This window comes from Rosa rugosa, chromosome 7 (assembly GCF_958449725.1).
Source record: "Rosa rugosa chromosome 7, drRosRugo1.1, whole genome shotgun sequence".
NCBI classification, from domain to species: domain Eukaryota; kingdom Viridiplantae; phylum Streptophyta; class Magnoliopsida; order Rosales; family Rosaceae; genus Rosa; species Rosa rugosa.
Window position 1 is genome coordinate 22,901,667 of NC_084826.1, and position 18,379 is coordinate 22,920,045.

At 39.8% G+C, this 18,379-nt stretch overlaps 1 protein-coding gene and 1 long non-coding RNA gene across 3 annotated transcripts; both read left to right on the top strand.

Annotated features, from left to right (window-relative positions):
- The first annotated feature begins 8,491 nt into the window (after positions 1-8,491).
- LOC133719914 (uncharacterized) lies at positions 8,492-9,541 on the top strand. Of its 2 annotated transcripts, XR_009851544.1 has the most exons (4): positions 8,492-8,646; positions 8,913-9,004; positions 9,104-9,246; positions 9,412-9,509. It is a non-coding gene; the product is annotated as an uncharacterized LOC133719914 (long non-coding RNA). The 2 variants fall into 2 exon arrangements; XR_009851543.1 differs by having other exon boundaries at positions 9,104-9,541.
- Positions 9,542-10,805: 1,264 nt separating this feature from the next.
- Positions 10,806-14,033, top strand: LOC133722083 (receptor-like protein EIX1). Its single transcript, XM_062148902.1, has one exon. The coding sequence runs from the start codon at positions 10,843-10,845 to the stop codon at positions 13,765-13,767; it is 2,925 nt and encodes a 974-aa protein (XP_062004886.1). The 5' UTR covers positions 10,806-10,842; the 3' UTR covers positions 13,768-14,033.
- Positions 14,034-18,379: the final 4,346 nt, after the last annotated feature.

The window sequence follows — 18,379 nt, forward strand, 5'->3', positions numbered from 1 at the left end:
TTTTATGCAATTCAGTAAATTGTTTTTATTTTTTATTTTTAACAAACTATAATTTCATTAAAGGATAGGAGAAGACATGACCCTATAGTCACCTTTACCTTTCTCCGGGGCATTGCACTTTTTTTGTTTTTTGCACTTGATTTTGCTTTTAAAAGGTAACCGTACTGAGAGATTGCTAGGTTGTTTAATCATTTGTTAGGGTAGCTTTAAAGTATTTTTTGCATGACGGGGTGAGTTATTACTGTACCGCTTGCTGAGCTACATAATGAATGACATTTTTAATTAAAAAAAAATACAGTACTATTTGTAATAATTAATGTTTAATGAAATTTCCTTTGGCAACAAAATAAAATAAAATAAAAGAATTCGCATTTACTTGTGCACCATCCTCACTAACTCACCCGGAATTGTTCAAACCCGGAGTAGGCCCGTGAACATAAAATGATTCAGATTTTATGAGTCATTGGATCAAGTGACTTATCACAGTTGATGGAAGAAGAAAAATATGTTATGGGGGACTGGGGGAGGGACGCTTCAAAGTCTCCGCTGCTTAGAGTCTTAGACCCACCGACCTACCTATCTATGTCTCCCCAATCACCCACCAAATACGACTTCTATCACCAGTCTTATTCAGGTTACCGTACAACTTGGACCAGATAACATGATTATTCATTTAGTCTTAATCTTTTTAATATGTTTTGTTGTAGAAGCGCGTCTTGATTTTCTATACCATGAATGATCATGATGCATACTCTATTTATGTTAATTTAATTCAATGCCTTTGAGGTGTCTGACAAAATGCCTGAACCATAGTAGAGAATGATCATGACGTTAACAAAACCAACTCGGACACAAAAATCACTACAACATAGTACTTACTTTGCAGTAGTTGATTAAGTTACAGATTGAAACTCCTTACATTTGCCAATAGGAATAGCTAATAAAAAGATGATGAAGAAGAAGGGAATCCTTTGTCAACCATATTTCAGGAAATGTCACATAGCAGCTACTGCAAGGAGATTACATTGCTACCACTTCACGCATTGAGCCAAATAATCAAAAAATGATTCAAACATGAAATACTGCCAGAATGATCGAGATAGAAGCAGGCTGGTCTAACCTACACTACATCACTCCAAATCCATAAAAATATCTTGTATTACCTATCCAGACTCCATACATTTCAGGTTGATGTTTGGCACAATGTAAATCAGTTATACATAAAAAGCAATATACACATCACACAGTAAATGGGGAAAACAATACAAATTTTCAATCAATTGTTCTGTCTTTCAATCCTCTTGTATATATGTTTAATGTGAATAATGTCAAGTTACATTATGGTATCAGATTCTCTGTCTTTCATTACCCTTTAATAATACAAGATTTGTTTGAGGACAAGCATAAATTGACAGAAATATAGAGAGAGTAATAATTCAGAGAGAATGGAGATTTATGTGTGTTTATTCATCTCATACAAGAGGGTATTTATAGGAATACATTACAAGTGTGAAAGCTCAAAGATAATATCAAGCTTGGTATCAACTTGATTTACAGCTGCAGCTCAACATGATAGCTGTGATGATGATAATTGCCATGTTTGTTGCCCTTTGGCATAAAGCTTGTTACACAAGTCTCTATACCTATATTATACACTCAAGTACCTTATCTATACACTCAAGTGCCTATTTATACATGATATAGACATTTATACTATGACTCATATATACTACAATATGATTCATGTATACTACAACACTCCCCCTTGGATATTTCATGTTTAATAGCATTGTCTAGGCCGTGCGCTTCGAAATTGCCTCGTTAAAAACCTTGCCAAGTAATAAAACCCTGTGGGAAAAAACAACCTTGGTCGAAGGACAAAAAGAGCACAACGCGCGTTTGAGTATGGAGTATGTTTCTGGATACTCCCCCTGATTTAGACTTCCCTTGAAGATCATGGGAGTTCGGATAACTTTCTTAATCCGATGCTCTTCACATGTTTCTCGAAAGGGGTTTTTGGTAACGACTTAGTAAATAAGTCCGCTACATTATCCTCTGATCGGATTTGATTTACTTCAATTTTTAGAAGTGTTTGCTGTTGCTGATTGTAAAAGAATTTTGGTGATATATGCTTGGTATTGTCGCCCTTGATGAAACCTAATTTCATTTGCTCAATACAAGCTGCATTATCTTCATAAATGCATGTGGGCTCATTTGTGGTAAACTTCAAACCACAAGTTCCTCGAATGTGTCTATTTATAGACCTTAGCCATATGCATTCACGCACAGCTTCATGTAGAGCAATAATCTCTGCATGATTTGAGGAAGTAGCAACAAGGGTCTGTTTTGTAGATCTCCAAGATATCGCCGTGCTTCCCATGGTAAAGACATAACCTGTTTGGGAGCGACCTTTATGAGGGTCAGAGAGATACCCTGCATCAGCAAATCCCATCAAAACATCATTATCATTTTGATGAAGGGGAGGAGGAGAACGTCGGTCACCATGGATAGTGTCACCGACGTCTACATTACGGAAGATGGCTTTTTGCCTCTTGGGGTCTGATCCCATGCTTCCGTCTTTTCTTTTCTCTCTGTAGGGATAAAACAAGCCCATATCAATCGTACCTTTTAAGTATCGAAAGATTGTCTTTATGCCAATCCAATGACGGCGTGTTGGCGCAGAACTATGTCGAGCTAACAAGTTCACTGCGAATGAGATATCCGGTCTTGTGCATTGAGCTAAATACAATAATGCGCCTATCGCACTTAGATAGGGTATTTCAGCCTCTAATAAATCTTCGTCCTCATCCCTTGGACGAAACGGATCTTTTGTGGGCTCAAGACTACGGCCGATCATGGGAGTACTTACAGGCTTTGCTTTATCTTCATTAAAGCGCCTTAGTAATTTTTGAGTATATGCTGACTGATGGATCATAATCCCATCACTACGGTGCTCGAGTTCTATTCCGAGGCAAAACCGTGTTTTCCCAAGATCTTTCATCTCAAACTCGGATTTCAAATATTTAGCAGTTTCCTTTAACTCATCTAGAGTTCCAATTAGGTTCATGTCATCGACATAAACTGCTACAATTGCAAATCCGGAACTTGTCCTTTTAATGAACACGCAAGGACATATTTCATTGTTAACATATCCCTTCCCAATCAAGTAGTCACTTAGACGGTTATACCACATCCGTCCGGATTGTTTCAATCCATATAGTGAGCGTCTTAATTTTATTGAAAACGCGCTCCGTGGTTTAGAGCCACTTGATTTGGGTAATTGAAGTCCATCTGGAACCTTCATATATATCTCTGAATCTAGATCCCCATAGAGATATGCTGTAACCACATCCATAAGCTGCATGTCAAGTTTTTCGGAAACTACCAAACTGACAAGGTAGCGGAACGTTATAACGTCCATTACGGGAGAATATGTCTCCTCGTAGTCGATTCCAGGGCGTTGTGAGAAACCTTGCGCCACAAGGCGGGCTTTGTATCTAACAACCTCATTTTTCTCATTACGCTTTCTAACAAAGACCCATTTATGGCCAACAGGTTTTATATTTGGTGGTGTCAGCGTTATAGACCCAAATACCTGTCTCTTTGTTAGTGAATCCAATTCATTCTGGATCGCATCTTTCCATTTAGACCAATCTGCTCTTCGTTGACATTCTTCAACGGAGCGAGGTTCGATATCATCGTATTCTATAATTCCTTTTGCAATATGATATGCAAATGCATCATCAAAAGTCATAGAATTTCTATCCATCATCACATGTATACTAGTGTAATTCATGGAGATCTCTCTATTCTCTGGATTTGGTTCTGTCATTGGAGCGTCCTCCAATGATGTCTCTTGGACATAACCATAATCCGGAATATTCTCATGAGATGGATTATTTGTATCGATGATTAATGGATTATTTTGTGCCAAACTCGCTTTCTTCCTTGGGCGAGAATCCATCGAACCTATGGGCCTCCCGCGCTTCCTGGCAGGAGCCGTGGGCCTAGCCAATGTGTCACCCATAGAGGGGATGTTGGCGCCATTCTCATGTACTCTTGAGATGACATTATGTCTTTTAGGGACATCAATCCTTGCAGGTACATTTGCAGCAGGTATGTGTGATCTCGTCACTTTAGCGATATCAGAAAACGCATCAGGCATCGATTCTGCTACGTTCTGAAGATCGAGAATTCTCCACACTTCTATTTCAGACTGTGCAGTTCGGGGATCAAGATGAGACAAAGTGGGGACAAACCACGACAATTCCTGTCCTTTTTGTTGAACATTAGTGTTCATGTCTCCCCCTAATGACGGGAAGACTGTCTCATCAAAGTGACAATCCGCAAATCTAGCGGTAAATAGATCACCTGTCAAGGGTTCTATGTAGCGGATAATGGTTGGAGAGTCATAGCCAACATAAAGGCCTAATCGTCTTTGAGGACCCATTTTAGTGCGCTGTGGCGGCGCAATTGGCACATAGACTGCACACCCAAATATGCGTAAGTGTGAGACATTTGGTTCATACCCAGTTACCATCTGGGACGCAGAAAAGGGTTGTGTGGCAGTGGGCCTTAGACGAATAAGCACAGCTGCGTGCAATATTGCATAGCCCCAAGCAGAAATAGGGAGATTGGTGCGCATAACCAATGCCCTAGCAACCATTTGAAGTCTTTTAATGGCAGCTTCTGCGAGACCATTTTGGGTATGTACATGAGGGACAGGGTGTTCAACCTCGATCCCAATGGATATGCAATAATCATCAAAAGTCTTTGATGTAAACTCCCCAGCATTGTCAAGACGAATTGACTTAATAGGGTGATCAGGGTGGTGAGCCCTTAACTTAATGATTTGTGCTAGGAGTTTAGCAAATGCAGCATTTCTTGTGGATAAGAGCATGACATGTGACCAACGTGTCGATGCATCAACCAACACCATAAAATATCTAAATGGCCGCAAGTTGGATGGATAGGTCCACAAATATCACCTTGTATTCTTTGCAAGAATGGTATATTTTCTTTAGTGTCCTTTGCATAGGATGGTCTCAATCCTACTTTTGCTAAAGAGCAAGCTTTGCAAAACGAATGATATGCTTGAGAAGTAATTCTTTGAACCTCTCTTGGGTTCGTACTTCTTTTCGTTTTGAAAAATGGATGTCCGTGTGAAGTTTTTAATATACGGATCATCATATCACGACCTGGATGTCCCAAACGGTCGTGCCAAAGCCTGTATGTGTCAGAATCCCATAAATTTTCATTCATGACATGGTTGGATTCAATGACTCTAATAGTGGTTGCGTACAATCCACTAGAGCGACACATAAGTTTCTCTAATACTCGTGTATTTCCGTAGTTATTAGAGGTGATGCAAAGGAACTCTTGTCCATTCTCACTATGTGTTTCCACATGAAAATCATTGGCTCTTATATCTTTAAAACTCAATAGGGTTCTTCTAGCCCTTGGAGCATATAGAGCTTCGGTGATATTAATATTTGTGCCATTTGGCAACAAAAATTGAGCTGGTCCTCGACCATGAATCAATTGTGATGGTCCTGCCATCGTAGTTACTGAAGTTTGACTAGGCGTCATCCATAAGAATAATTGCCTATGTCGTAATATAGTATGTGTGGTGCCACTATCAAGAAGGCATTCCAATTCTCCCGAAAACATACTGAAAAAATAAAGTTCGGAATATTAACACATGTCCATGACATTGAATGATAATGCGATACTTTATTAATAAGGAAAAAGCCAATGATTACATCAAAGTTTCCAAAGTCTATTCCAAAATAAAATCAAACTTATACAAATTGTAATTGCTCAATCCGTTTGGTAATTCCAATGAAATATGACCAGGGAAGTAGAGAGATGTTGGTGGAGCGAGGCTCGCTTAAATACCCCGATCTCAATTACTTTCCTAGACATCATACTTCATTAGGTACGCCACATGAGAAAGAGTTAATACAATTGTCATTTATTGACTAAGGCACATTTGCCGTTTTATTGGAAAATAGAAAAGACTATTCTAATCAAAGTCTGCGGCATCCTCGTGCTCTTCATTTACAGCTTTGAAGTCTTCTATGGTGAGATTGACATCTTCACCATTTTCTTCTTCAGCAAGGTTGGCTTCTTGCTCCCTTGCTTCCCTATACTCGTAGCGTGCAGCTAGTTGAGTACTTGCCTGGCATTGCTTAAACCAATGCTCGATTGAACCACACCGATGACACATGTCATTGTGGTTGCCTCCCTTGATTTGAGGTGCAGGTGGTGCACGTTGTGGATATTCCCTAGGCGGGTTGTTACTGCTACTACCACGGCGTATGGTGCGACCTCCACGGCCCACAGTGTTACGGCCTATGGTGTTGTTATATCCACCTCTCCCACGTGTGTAGTTACCACCACGTGTGCCCGCACTATAGTTGCGGCTGCCTTCTTTGTTGGGGCGGTTATATGGACCCGTTCGTCCTTCATGTCCCCTGTTATTAGGGTACACATGTCCCCTATTAGTAGGGTACCGCTCCTTGCGCCCTCTCTTGGGTGCATTATAATTCGCCTCACGAACGCTTTTGGTTCCAACGGGCCTTGAATTATAATTCTTTACAAGGATGTTGTCGTGCTTCTCAGCTACCGACAAAATATTGATGAGCTCATTTAACTTTGTAAGTCGTCCAGCATTAAATTCAGTGCGATGCTGCTTTGATACTACAATTGCTGAGACGGGGAAGGTGGAGAGAGTTTTCTCAATTAGCTCTTCTTCTGTGAGAGGTTTTCCACAGAACTTCAGCATGGCCTTTAGGCGAAGAGCTTCTGAATTGTATTCAGAAACAGACTTGAAGTCTGAGAAGCGTATATTGTTCCACTGAACCTTCAAGTCAGGGAGGAGGGAATCTTGGATATTACCAAAGCGCTCTTCTAGCGCTGCCCATAGGTCCCTTGCATCTTTGATGGACATATACTCTAATCTGAGTGCTTTGTCCATATGGCGTCGCATCAAGATAATTGCTTGTGAATGCTTTATGGATGTTCGTTGGAACACAAGGCCCGCAATTGGTGCCTGTATGATGGGCAATATCCCTTTTGATGTGAGATGGTTCTCAACGTCGGTTCTCCAACTATGGTATTCCAAACCTGTTGAGTCAAGGATTTGAAAATCGAGTCTAGGTTCATTCGACATCCTCGAAATAGTGTTGTCTGAAATGACCGAAAAGTTGCAGGAAAAGTGTCCCGAAAGTCGCCGGAAAAGTGCCCGGAAAGTTGTCGGAAAAGTGTCCCGAAAGTCGCCGGAAAAGTGTTGGAAAGTCGCCGGAAAAGTGTCCCGAAAGTCGCCGGAAAAGTGTCCGGAAAGTCGCCGGAAAAGTGTCGGAAAGTCGCCGGAAAAGTGTCCGGAAAGTCGCCGGAAAAGTTGTCGGAAAAGTCGCCGGAAAGTTGTCGGAAACTTGCTCGACAGATCTGTCGACAGATGTGTCGACAGCTGCTCGGCAGCAGCTCGGCAGCTGCTCGGCAGCAGCTCGGCAGCTGCTCGGCAGCAGCTCGGCAGCTGCTCGGCAGGTGTCTCGGCAGGTCTTCGGCAGCAGCTCGGCAGGTGCTCGGCAGCGTCTCGGCAGGTGCTGTCGACAGGTCTCGGCAGCACTCGGCAGGTCTCGGCAGGCCTTCGGCAGCGGTTCAAAAACTTCCGGCGACCGGTTCAGGTGGTTTCCGGCCGGTTCCGGTGATTCTGAGGCCGGTTCTGAGCTTCTGGGATCAGGGGCTTTGATATGAGCTAGGGTTTGGAGGTTTTTTGTAGGTTTGGAAAAATGACTTCGATTGATGATGAACTCTACTCTTGTCAATTTTCGATTCTAATTCTAGAGCAATTTCGTGCTGATAACGTGTTTGAGGACAAACATAAATTGACAGAAATATAGAGAGAGTAATAATTCAGAGAGAATGGAGATTCATGTGTGTTTATTCATCTCATACAAGAGGGTATTTATAGGAATACATTACAAGTGTGAAAGCTCAAAGATAATATCAAGCTTGGTATCAACTTGATTTACAGCTGCAGCTCAACATGATAGATGTGATGATGATAATTGCCATGTTTGTTGCCCTTTGGCATAAAGTTTGTGACACAAGTCTCTATACCTATATTATACACTCAAGTACCTTATCTATACACTCAAGTGCCTATTTATACATGATATAGACATTTATACTATGACTCATATATACTACAATATGATTCATGTATACTACAACAAGATTGAATTCTTATTCTTTCAAAAACCAAGTGATTTAAAATTTAGAAAGAAACAAAAGTCCAATTAGTGACCACTGACCACCTAGAATCTTACTGTACACTGTAAGGCTATGTTTGTTACGTGGGACTGGACTGGATTGGAGTAACTTATGCAATGAAATAAGACTCATCCCACGTTTGGCACACATGAGGACTCAATTAAATGAGATTAGAGAGTCCCCGCATCAGCTCCCGACCTTCTTCCATAGACCCCCCAAAACTCATGGGACTGTGGAAGGCAGGGCTTCAACAATGCTCATTAGTCTCTCCTCTCTTTCGCGCGAAGCCTCATCTCTCCATCTCTTTCGCGCGAAGCCTCGTTTCTCCACTCCCGATCGCGCTTCATCCTGCTTGAACTACTCTTCCAGGTTCAATTTCTTGTCTCTCTGATGCTCCTTTTGCTTTGATTCTGATTCCCTCTTCCCTTCGACCCCGTCTAGCTTCTTCTTCTCTTGTATCTACTGTGATTTGTTAAATTAAAGACTATGGATTGATTTTCTATTGAAAATTGTTTATGGGTTGTAACAATTGGTGTCTGGGTAGCTTGATTTGCTAAGAATTGATCAATTTCAAGACTGGGTTTTTTTTTTCTTTTAACAACGTCTGTGTTTTTACCATGAGGTCTGGATTCCAGCTGCTGAAGGAGTCTTCAAGGACTTGGTCAAGAAAAGGGGTCTGGATTCCAAGTTCAAGATTGACTCTGCTGGCACCATTAATTACCATGAGGTATGACTTTAGATTCGACGTACTATAACTGCTGTTTTAGTTTCTGATGCTGCAAGTGTTTGTTGGAGTCAGTTTGTTTAAGGTAGTTGTGTTTGTTAGTGTTAAAAAAAGGGAAATCAAGCGGACCCAAGAATGAAGGCAGCAGCTAAAAGGGATTGAGATAACATCTTTGTCCAAGCCAATCAAGCTTCCTGATTTTCGAGATTTCGATGTTATTCTTGCAATGGACAAGCAAAACCGAGGTGTGTGATTATTATTATTATATATGGGAGCCCAAGAATTATAACATTGGTTTGGTTCAGTTGTCTTGAAAATGGATCATCCCTTTATGATTTTTATACAGAAATCTTGATGCATGTTTGTGTCCAGCATAGTTGATTAACTTGTGGTGTTGATATTGGCTGTAGCTGATATTTTGGAGGCATTTAATCGATGAAAATTTAGAGAACCACTGTTAGTATCAAAAGTGTTGGCATTCCACTTAAACACAAAAACTCTACCCAAGCTTGGAGATCATAATTTATTTGTATGGCAGCTTTGTTTTCTGAGCATGAACTCGAAAAGAGTAGTTTATTTGCAAATGTGGGAGACATGCTTTTTAAGCATGAACTCGAAGAACAAGAATGAAAGATTGTTTAATTGCATAAAATGTGGTGTTCTTTCTGTCAAAAGACCAAGTCTGAAGAATATTGTAGTTTGTGTGTGGTGGTCTTCTTCTTCACTTTAATGTGTGGCCATTTTCTCCTTCATGGAGAACTTGCTATCGAAACAGAAAAGGAAGAACATGGCAACTAGGTTCTCCATCTTCGTCTCATGGAAACCTTGCTGTCAAAGAAGAAAGGAGAAAGCAACTGTATCAGATTTCCATCTCGTCTTGCTATCCACTCGATGCAATCATGAAGACCTTGCTCTCTAAGATGGAAGTGGGAAGCAAGTGCCTCTGCACCTCGTCACCATACTTCAACCAAGTTGAAGCAATCTTGGTGATTTCTTCCTCGTATATATATACAGGTTCTGTGGTTCTTCTTGCTATTGAGTATAATTTGATTTTCAATCCTTTGGTTGTAAAAGAGTTGGTCTCTTTGTTGCTCTGTTTTGTTCTATGTTGAAAACAGATTGTAAAACAACTAAGTGAGTCTGTCCAATAAGGATTGCAGCTGTCATTGCAATCCCAGAGTTAAATGTGTAATCTGAATTGATTAGTGAATCATTGGGTTCTCAAGAGTTAGAGCCCCGCAGTGTTTTTGATCTCGATTGAGGTTTTCACTGTGTAACCAATGTTGTTGTGTTATGCGTAAGAATTGTCTTCAGCTTTCACCTTCCAATTTTCTTTTCTTCTCACAAACTCAGAAAATCGTTCACGTTTCTGCAAATTACCAACTTTTAGTCCAATACACAAACAAACATGGGATAGGACTATTTTGACTATTCTGCTCTTTAGTCCTAAGCAGTACCAAACATGGGTCTTGTATTAACATAGCATATCCCAAGCTAAAAGAGTCCTAGACTACTATAGGAAATAAGGTGGGGGATGATAGTCCCACGTAACAAACACAGCCTAAGTGTGTAATTCTGTAATACACAAGCAGTAGTACTTTCTACTCCAACCGACAAATCGTACAATATCTTTTCATGGTAACCAAAGTCAACCTTACCTAGCTGACTTAGTGGACTTCCAAACTTGTAAAATGGGTTGAGCACTTGGAAAGTTGGAATAACGCCATGTCGATCTGAATATCTTCTCTTAATGTGCTCCTGGCCTTCTATAAATTGTGTTGAGTTTACAACCCAACCATCTCCATTATTCAGCAAAGAAAACTCTACCCAATACTACTGCAATGGGTACTTATGCTCACTGGTTAACCCTTTTGTTTTTGGCCTCTTCATTTCTACATATCACTAAACCCTGTTTGGCTGAGGGAGCTCCAGGAAGTGTGAAATCATGCATTGAGGGAGAGAGACGCGCCCTTTTAAGCTTTAAAAAGGATGTCACTGATCCTTCTGGTAGGCTTTCTTCTTGGGTGGGTAACGATTGTTGTCACTGGAAAGGGATCTCATGCGACAATAGTACCGGTCATATTGCAAAGATGGACCTCCGGAATACACATCCAGTTCCACATGAAGTTATATATCCATATTCCATGTATAATGGATCGGACCGGCAGGAGTTGGCTTATAAACGGTCTTGCTTGGGAGGTAAGATAAATCATTCTTTGCTTAGCTTGAAGCATTTATATTACCTAGACCTGAGCTCGAATGACTTTGGAGGGATTCAAATTCCGAAGTTCTTTGGACAGCTTAAAAGTTTGAGGTATCTTAATCTCTCCATGACATCGGTGCAGTCATTTGGTGGAGAGATTCCCCCTCATCTTGGTAACTTGTCAAACTTGAAATATCTTGACATCAGTCAAAATTTCTACGTATTAGATTTCGGAAACTTGAATAGGCTGTCTTCCAAAAACTTGAATTGGCTTTCTCATCTCTCTTCCCTAAGATACCTCAATCTCAACGGACTGAATCTTAGCACTGGAGGAGTAAGTTGGCTACATGCTGTTAACATGCTTTCTTCATTGGTAGAGTTGCATTTATCTTCATGCGAAATAGGAGAGAACCTTCCACTCTCATTGAAAACCAATAACCTCACATCACTTTTGGTTTTTGATATTTCAGATAGTTTTATTTATTCTTCGTTTCCTAGCTGGTTTTTCAATCTCACCAGTCTCACAAAATTCAACCTAAGGGAGAACCCTTTCATTGGTCCTTTTCCTGATGAATTCTCAAACCTCAAGTCTCTGGAATACCTTGATCTATCGAGTACTGGACTCAAAGGTCGAATTCCCAAACTCATTGGAAATTTTAGCAAGCTAAGGATATTAAATCTTGCTGAAAACAAATTGGATGGGGGTGTTGAAGAACTTCTGTCTGTTTTATCATATTGTACAGAGAATACATTGCAGTCCCTAGATTTGTCTTCTAATGGGATGATGAGCGAATTACCAACCTCTATTGGTATGCCAAAAATTCTGCAGTACCTTTACCTTAGCGGCAACCGCTTTTGGGGCTCAATTCCAGAATCCATTGGAAACTTGTCATCATTGAGAGCACTGGACCTCAGTAGTAATGATATGAATGGGTCCATTCCTGAAAGTTTAGGACAACTCTCTCAATTAATTGACCTAGATCTGTCAGGGAATGTATGGGAAGGCATTTTAGCTGATGCCCATTTCATAAATCTCACAGCATTACAACACTTTGCAGTAGGAACACACTCATATGAGTACCTCGATTTTATGCCCAAAGCGAGTGGAGACTCGAACAGAGGACATATGTCACTCATTTTCAGTGTAACTTATGAGTGGGTTTCCCCTTTCAAGCTTCACACAATTTACATTGACAATTGTCAAGTAGGTCCTAGCTTCGGTGTATGGCTTCAATCTCAAACTCAGTTATCAGAAGTCATCCTTACTAGTACTGGAATCTCTGGCACATTACGAGAGGCATGGCTCTTGAAGATCTCTTCCCAAGTTGAATATTTAGATTTATCTAACAATCAACTCTCTGGAAAGCTTCCGTTCCAATTCATATTTCCAAAATTATATTACATAGATTTGAGTCATAACCAATTCAAGGGCCAATTCCAGCTTTGGTCCACTAATGCGCCCCTATTACTTGAAATGTATCTTTCCGATAATCTTTTGAAAGGTCCTATTTCACCCTCTATTTGTAGCTTGCAATATATGCGCATCCTGTCCCTCAGAAACAATCAGTTATCTGGAGAATTCCCTGAGGCATGGAGCTTGTGGAGCAATATAGGAGTTGTAGATGTGGCAAACAATAATCTCTCTGGTCATATTCCAAGCTCCATGGGTGTCCCAAGCTCTCTTGGAATATTGAAGATGAACAACACTAATTTTAGCGGTAAAATTCCTTCTTCCTTGCAAAATTGCTCTGGTTTGATGAGACTTGATCTTGGAGGCAACAAATTTACAGGAAACCTACCTTTTTGGTTAGGATCTAATGTATCTGGGTTGGAAATGCTACAGTTGCGATCCAACTTTTTAAGTGGCCATATTCCTCAACAGTTGTGCAATCTTCCCAATCTTCAGATCCTTGACCTTGGTCACAAAAAATTTTCAGGGACTATTCCCAAGTGTTTGAGTAGGTTGACATCACTGGTGAATGCTAAAGATTACCATCTTTGGGGATACTTTGGGGGTTATCCTGAAGAAACAACAGTTATATCCAAAGGACGAGAACTCGAATATGGAATTCCCAATTTGGATTTGGTAAAGAGTATTGATCTCTCATCGAATCAGTTGAAAGGTGATATTCCTGAAGCAATAACCAAACTTATTGGATTGGGTATCCTGAACTTGTCGAGGAATCAATTAAATGGAAACATTCCCTCCAAGATAGGAAACTTGCATTGGCTGGAAACTCTTGACCTTTCTCACAATCACCTTTCAGGGAGAATTCCTCAGAGCTTTTCTTCTTTGACCTCACTGTCTTACTTGAACTTGTCTTATAACAACTTGATAGGAAGAATTCCTTCGGGAAACCAACTCCAAACACTTGAAGATTCATCCATATATGAGGGGAATCCGTCACTGTGCGGGGTTCCTCTTTCTGATTGCCCAGGAGATGACAGACCGATTTCTCCAGAAGATGATAAAGATGAAGATGATTATGGAAGGCTTGGCTTATATGTCAGCATTGTGCTCGGATTCTCTGTTGGCTTTTGGGGTGTTTGTGGTGTACTTTAATCATAAAGAAGTCATGGAGGTATGCCTATTTTAAATTCTTTGGCAACATCAAAGATAAGGCAACGCTAGCAATTGCTGTGAGAGTAGCACGTTTGCAAAGGAAAATTTGACTGGCAAATGAAACAACACAATAAGAGTTTGTCATATATATAGTATGCACGTTGTTTCCTATATGATGTATAATGTGTTGTACTTTTCTTTTTTGCTGTATAGTATTGTGTTTGCTGGCAATAAATCAAATCAAGGAGGTATGGTACCTAACTTGATGTTCTTTTAAGTTGTAGTTTTATGTTTTACTCTTCATAGTGTAATTAAGAAATTGTATGTTCTCGCATGACAACTAGAAATAGAAATTTATTGAGCAATATATATAATACCAGTACGGTTTATTTTTATGTTAGTTGCTTGCATTTTAGATGACCTTTCAAACTTAAAATATTCTGTTAATATGTTATAGTTTAGGAGACATAATCTTGATATACTTTCAGTAGTAAAAACCCAGAAACTCTATACATTTGACTATTAAAATCAGTCCATTGCAGAGTCTGGTGACATGCTAGCCACTGCCATTTTGTGGATTCACATAGCCATAGATAGAGAGGCCTTTAGACCTCTATCAATGATTCAGTGTTCTGTTTATTTAGAGTAGACTCATGATTTCTCACTCACTTAATTTAACAGGAGCAAAAGCAAAATTAGTACACACTAATACTTACATGCATGGGTCAATCGACCAGCATCTTCTCTTCCTATTGAACGCAAAAACCCAACTTCTTCATCTCTGTTGGAGTTATGCAATTAGCAAAACTTCATTCATCAACTTTTCTGCTAGGAAATGAGTCGTTTACTGATGTTTCGTTTCCATAATGCACAACCTGAATTATGATTCAAATTACACTAACAGGACACTAAATTCGCATCTAAACATCTCATTTATGATTTCGGACATTAACTGAGAGCAACTATCTGATCTAAAAGTCTAAAACTGCCTTTTCAAATCCTTTTTTTTTTTTTTTAAATGAGAAATTGTTTCTAGCTGCTGTTAAACTAATAAGAGACCTAAGTAAATCTAATCAGCTAAGCTGCTGAACACACACAGACACACTCCCACACAAACACATCTTATCAAACAATCAGCTTTAGGAAACCAAGTTTCAAGCTCTATGATGCAGGACATGGAAGTAAGAACAATCATATAGGACAGTCTTTTCTTTGTCGACTACAGGGTTTTATATTGCTGTGAGTTTAAACTGATTAGGATAGTAAGAATCTCAAATTCACAACAAAACATGATGAGATAATAAGAACTAGTACTATCTCATGATAGGAAGTACTAGCGTCACAGCAGTATGGTTCTAGGAATCACTAAGCTTGCATTTAATTTTTTCCAACATCAAGTTCGAGAACTAGTAGTTATAATTCACATGCACATCACATTTTATCTGCAGTTCGACATTGCATCTAGACTATAGATAAAATTACAATTTCAGGACCATCTTCAAATTAAACAGCTCTTTTACCGAATCTAAACACATAATTACTACTACAAATTTCCCCAAAGCACACTGATTTGAATTAGTCCCTATTGGGACAAAGCACACTGATAATGGTGGCTAATGTCTTTAGCCACTATGCAGCCACTAATGAGATATCAGTCCCCTCTATTGCAGGTGCTATTGGGACAATCCACACTGTTAAAACAACAGTGGCATACCAAAACCCAATGCAGCATATAACCTTTTTCTCTCCCACTGTTATTGTATCAGTGTGTGTGTTCTCAATGGCACCAACATCAGTGGCAAAACATGGGGATATATTAAAAAAAAATAACAATTTGACCCAGCTATATTTCTAAAATGTACTGTACAATTCAAATACAATTTCAAATAAAATACAACATCAAAAAACATAAATCTATAAATCTCTTCATGTTCCTCTCCGTGGTTGCATCTGCTGCCTCCAATATTGAAACAGTAATGTAGATAAAGAAGAAAAACACTCTGGTCAGGGCCCTTTATGATCTTCCTTAACCAATTCCCTACTCTAATATAATCTGATTCTGCTGCATCCCCTAAATCTGATTGTACATGAATATCAAGTGCTTAGTTCAATAAGATTAATCTCAGACTATAAAGAGAACCCAAGCCTTGCAAGTACCTTCTTCAACTGCATAAAAGAAAGTGTCTAGTCCCTTGAATGAGATACAAAGGCAGAGTAGTAGACCTACAAAGTATAGACAAGAAACATCAACAAGAGAGGCACATCACTTAAAAGAATACGGACAGAGCAAGAGAGACTACCTTAGTGGCATTGATTTAAACTTTGTAGCTACCTGATAACAGTGTTCTAAAACGCGGCCGCCCAGCCCGCCTAGGCGGCTAGGCGTTGGGCAGCACCTCTTCGCCCGCGAGTAATGTGTAATCGGAGCTTCTGGGCGCTGGGATTTTAGGCGGGCGGCCAGGCGGCTGGGCAGGGGTTTCAGTCCCTTTTTTTAAGATTTCGCGATTAAGACCTAATGTCCCAAATTGATAGGGTCACTTCGTCCCAAAGCCAAAACGACGCTACTCTCTAGCTCAGTCTCTGCTCTAGAGCAGATCGGAACTCTGAAGCAGATCGGATAGGAAACTTCTTCGTCACTCTGGGTCTTTCTCTCTGCGGCTCTGCGCGCATCTGAAATCTGGAACCAGATCGGAACTCTGAAGCAGATCGGATCGGAACTTCCCGTCGCCGGTCCTCCATGCTCAGTCTCTCCGCTCAGTCCTCTCTCTCTCTCGCTCAGCGGCTCAATTGTTGTCGCTCTCTCTCTCTCTTATACATATCACTTTGTCTCAGCGGCTCAGAACCAGATCGAAACCGGCGGCTTCAGCTTCTTCATCGCTCAGTAGCTCTTGCTCTCTCTTTCTCTCTGCGCGCGCGGCTGCTCTGAAGACTGAAACCAAATCTTTCCAAACCAAAAGAAAACCCCCAAAGCCTTCTCTCTCAGCCTCTCTCACATCTAGCCCTAAATCGCTCTTCACTGGTATGAAATTTCAACCCTTTCAAACTTTAATTGATACGTTTGATTTGCAATTCACAGTTTTCAATTAGATAATCTCGAAAGTTTCATGCTTTAATTTAATTTCTGTGAGTTTTTGTGAAATTCAACCCTTTTTCTTGCTTCAATTGATTGGTTTCGATTTCGTAGCTCTCTCGGTTAATTACAGAATTGGGTGAATTTCTGTGTTTGATATGTTGAAGTTTTATGGTTGTAGGCTTGTTGATTTGGTTTTATGACCGAAATTGATAATCTTCTTTGTTTTGTACTTTTGTTGTAGGCTTGTTTGTACGTACCCTTTGCCCTACTGCTTGAATTTCTTTCTGTCTCTGCCTCTCTGGACATTGACTATTTGCTTCTGCTTTTTTGTTCACATTTGTAAATTTCAAGGCACATATTTGCAAGATTATATTCTCTTGTTTGTAAAAATGTGATGTTCTAGAGTTGAAAGAGCTTCAACCTTGTAGAAATGATTCACAAACTAACAGAGAAGTGATTGAAAAGCTCCAACCTTGTAGAAATCTAAAAAAGCTCAAAATTTATTGTTATGGAAGCACAAGATTTCCAGGTTGGTTAGGAGATTCTTCCTCTACTCTAGTATGTCTTGGTCTTTACAAATGTATAAATTATTAGGATTAAATTATGTTTAGTCCCTGTACTATGACCTTTTTTTCGTTTCAGTCCCTGACATTTTCAATTAATCTGAAAAGTCCCTAACGTCACAATTTTCGTCTGATTGGTACACTCCGTTAACATTCCGTTAATTTGGACCGTTAACTTGCTGATGTGGCACTCGAAGCCACGCCAACTCAGCAGTTTGCATGCCAGGTAAGTTGTAAATTGTCCAATATACCCCCCTGCATTTTCCCTCATTCTTCACCAAAAATAACTCCAAAGTCAATGAATTTTTCACTCTAATTCCCCAACTACAGCAGCAACAAACACAGCATATATATTGAAACTCTACCAACAAGAATCACAGTTCATCAAATAGAATAAACTGAAAAGCATTCAACCTCATTCAAACAGTAATCTAACCAAAACGCATTCCATTAACTAAAAAGCATTCACTTTCATTGAAAATAATGCATTGTGCAGCAAGCTTTGAAAAAGATCCAATTAACCAAAAACAAAATTAGAGCATAAATTACATCCCTCATCAGTAGTTCAAGGTTGACATTAATTTAGCTAAGAACATGAAATCTGAAAAGGAAAGGTTGAAACTGATGTTTCCTCTGAAGAAGAAAATAGCTTAAACAAAACTAACTCGACGACACAATAGACTAAGAACAAACCCTATGCTTGCTATAACTCAAGAGCATGAATCCCTCAAATAGTATGATTCTTTCTTCAGTTTTTCCTTTCTGGATAAGTAACAATGTACTGAACAGTGATAGAGGCCAGCCACACAGCTATCCCCTTTCAAACATGACTAAAGAATCTATAGTAACAGCATGATGGATAAAGGCTAAATGCAAATAGTAGAAAAGAACACCTTTGATTTGGAGTGAAGCTGATACCACTGGCGTTTTTGGTTTGCCAAAACCTCAGGATTGAAAGCCAGCCGGGAATCATGAT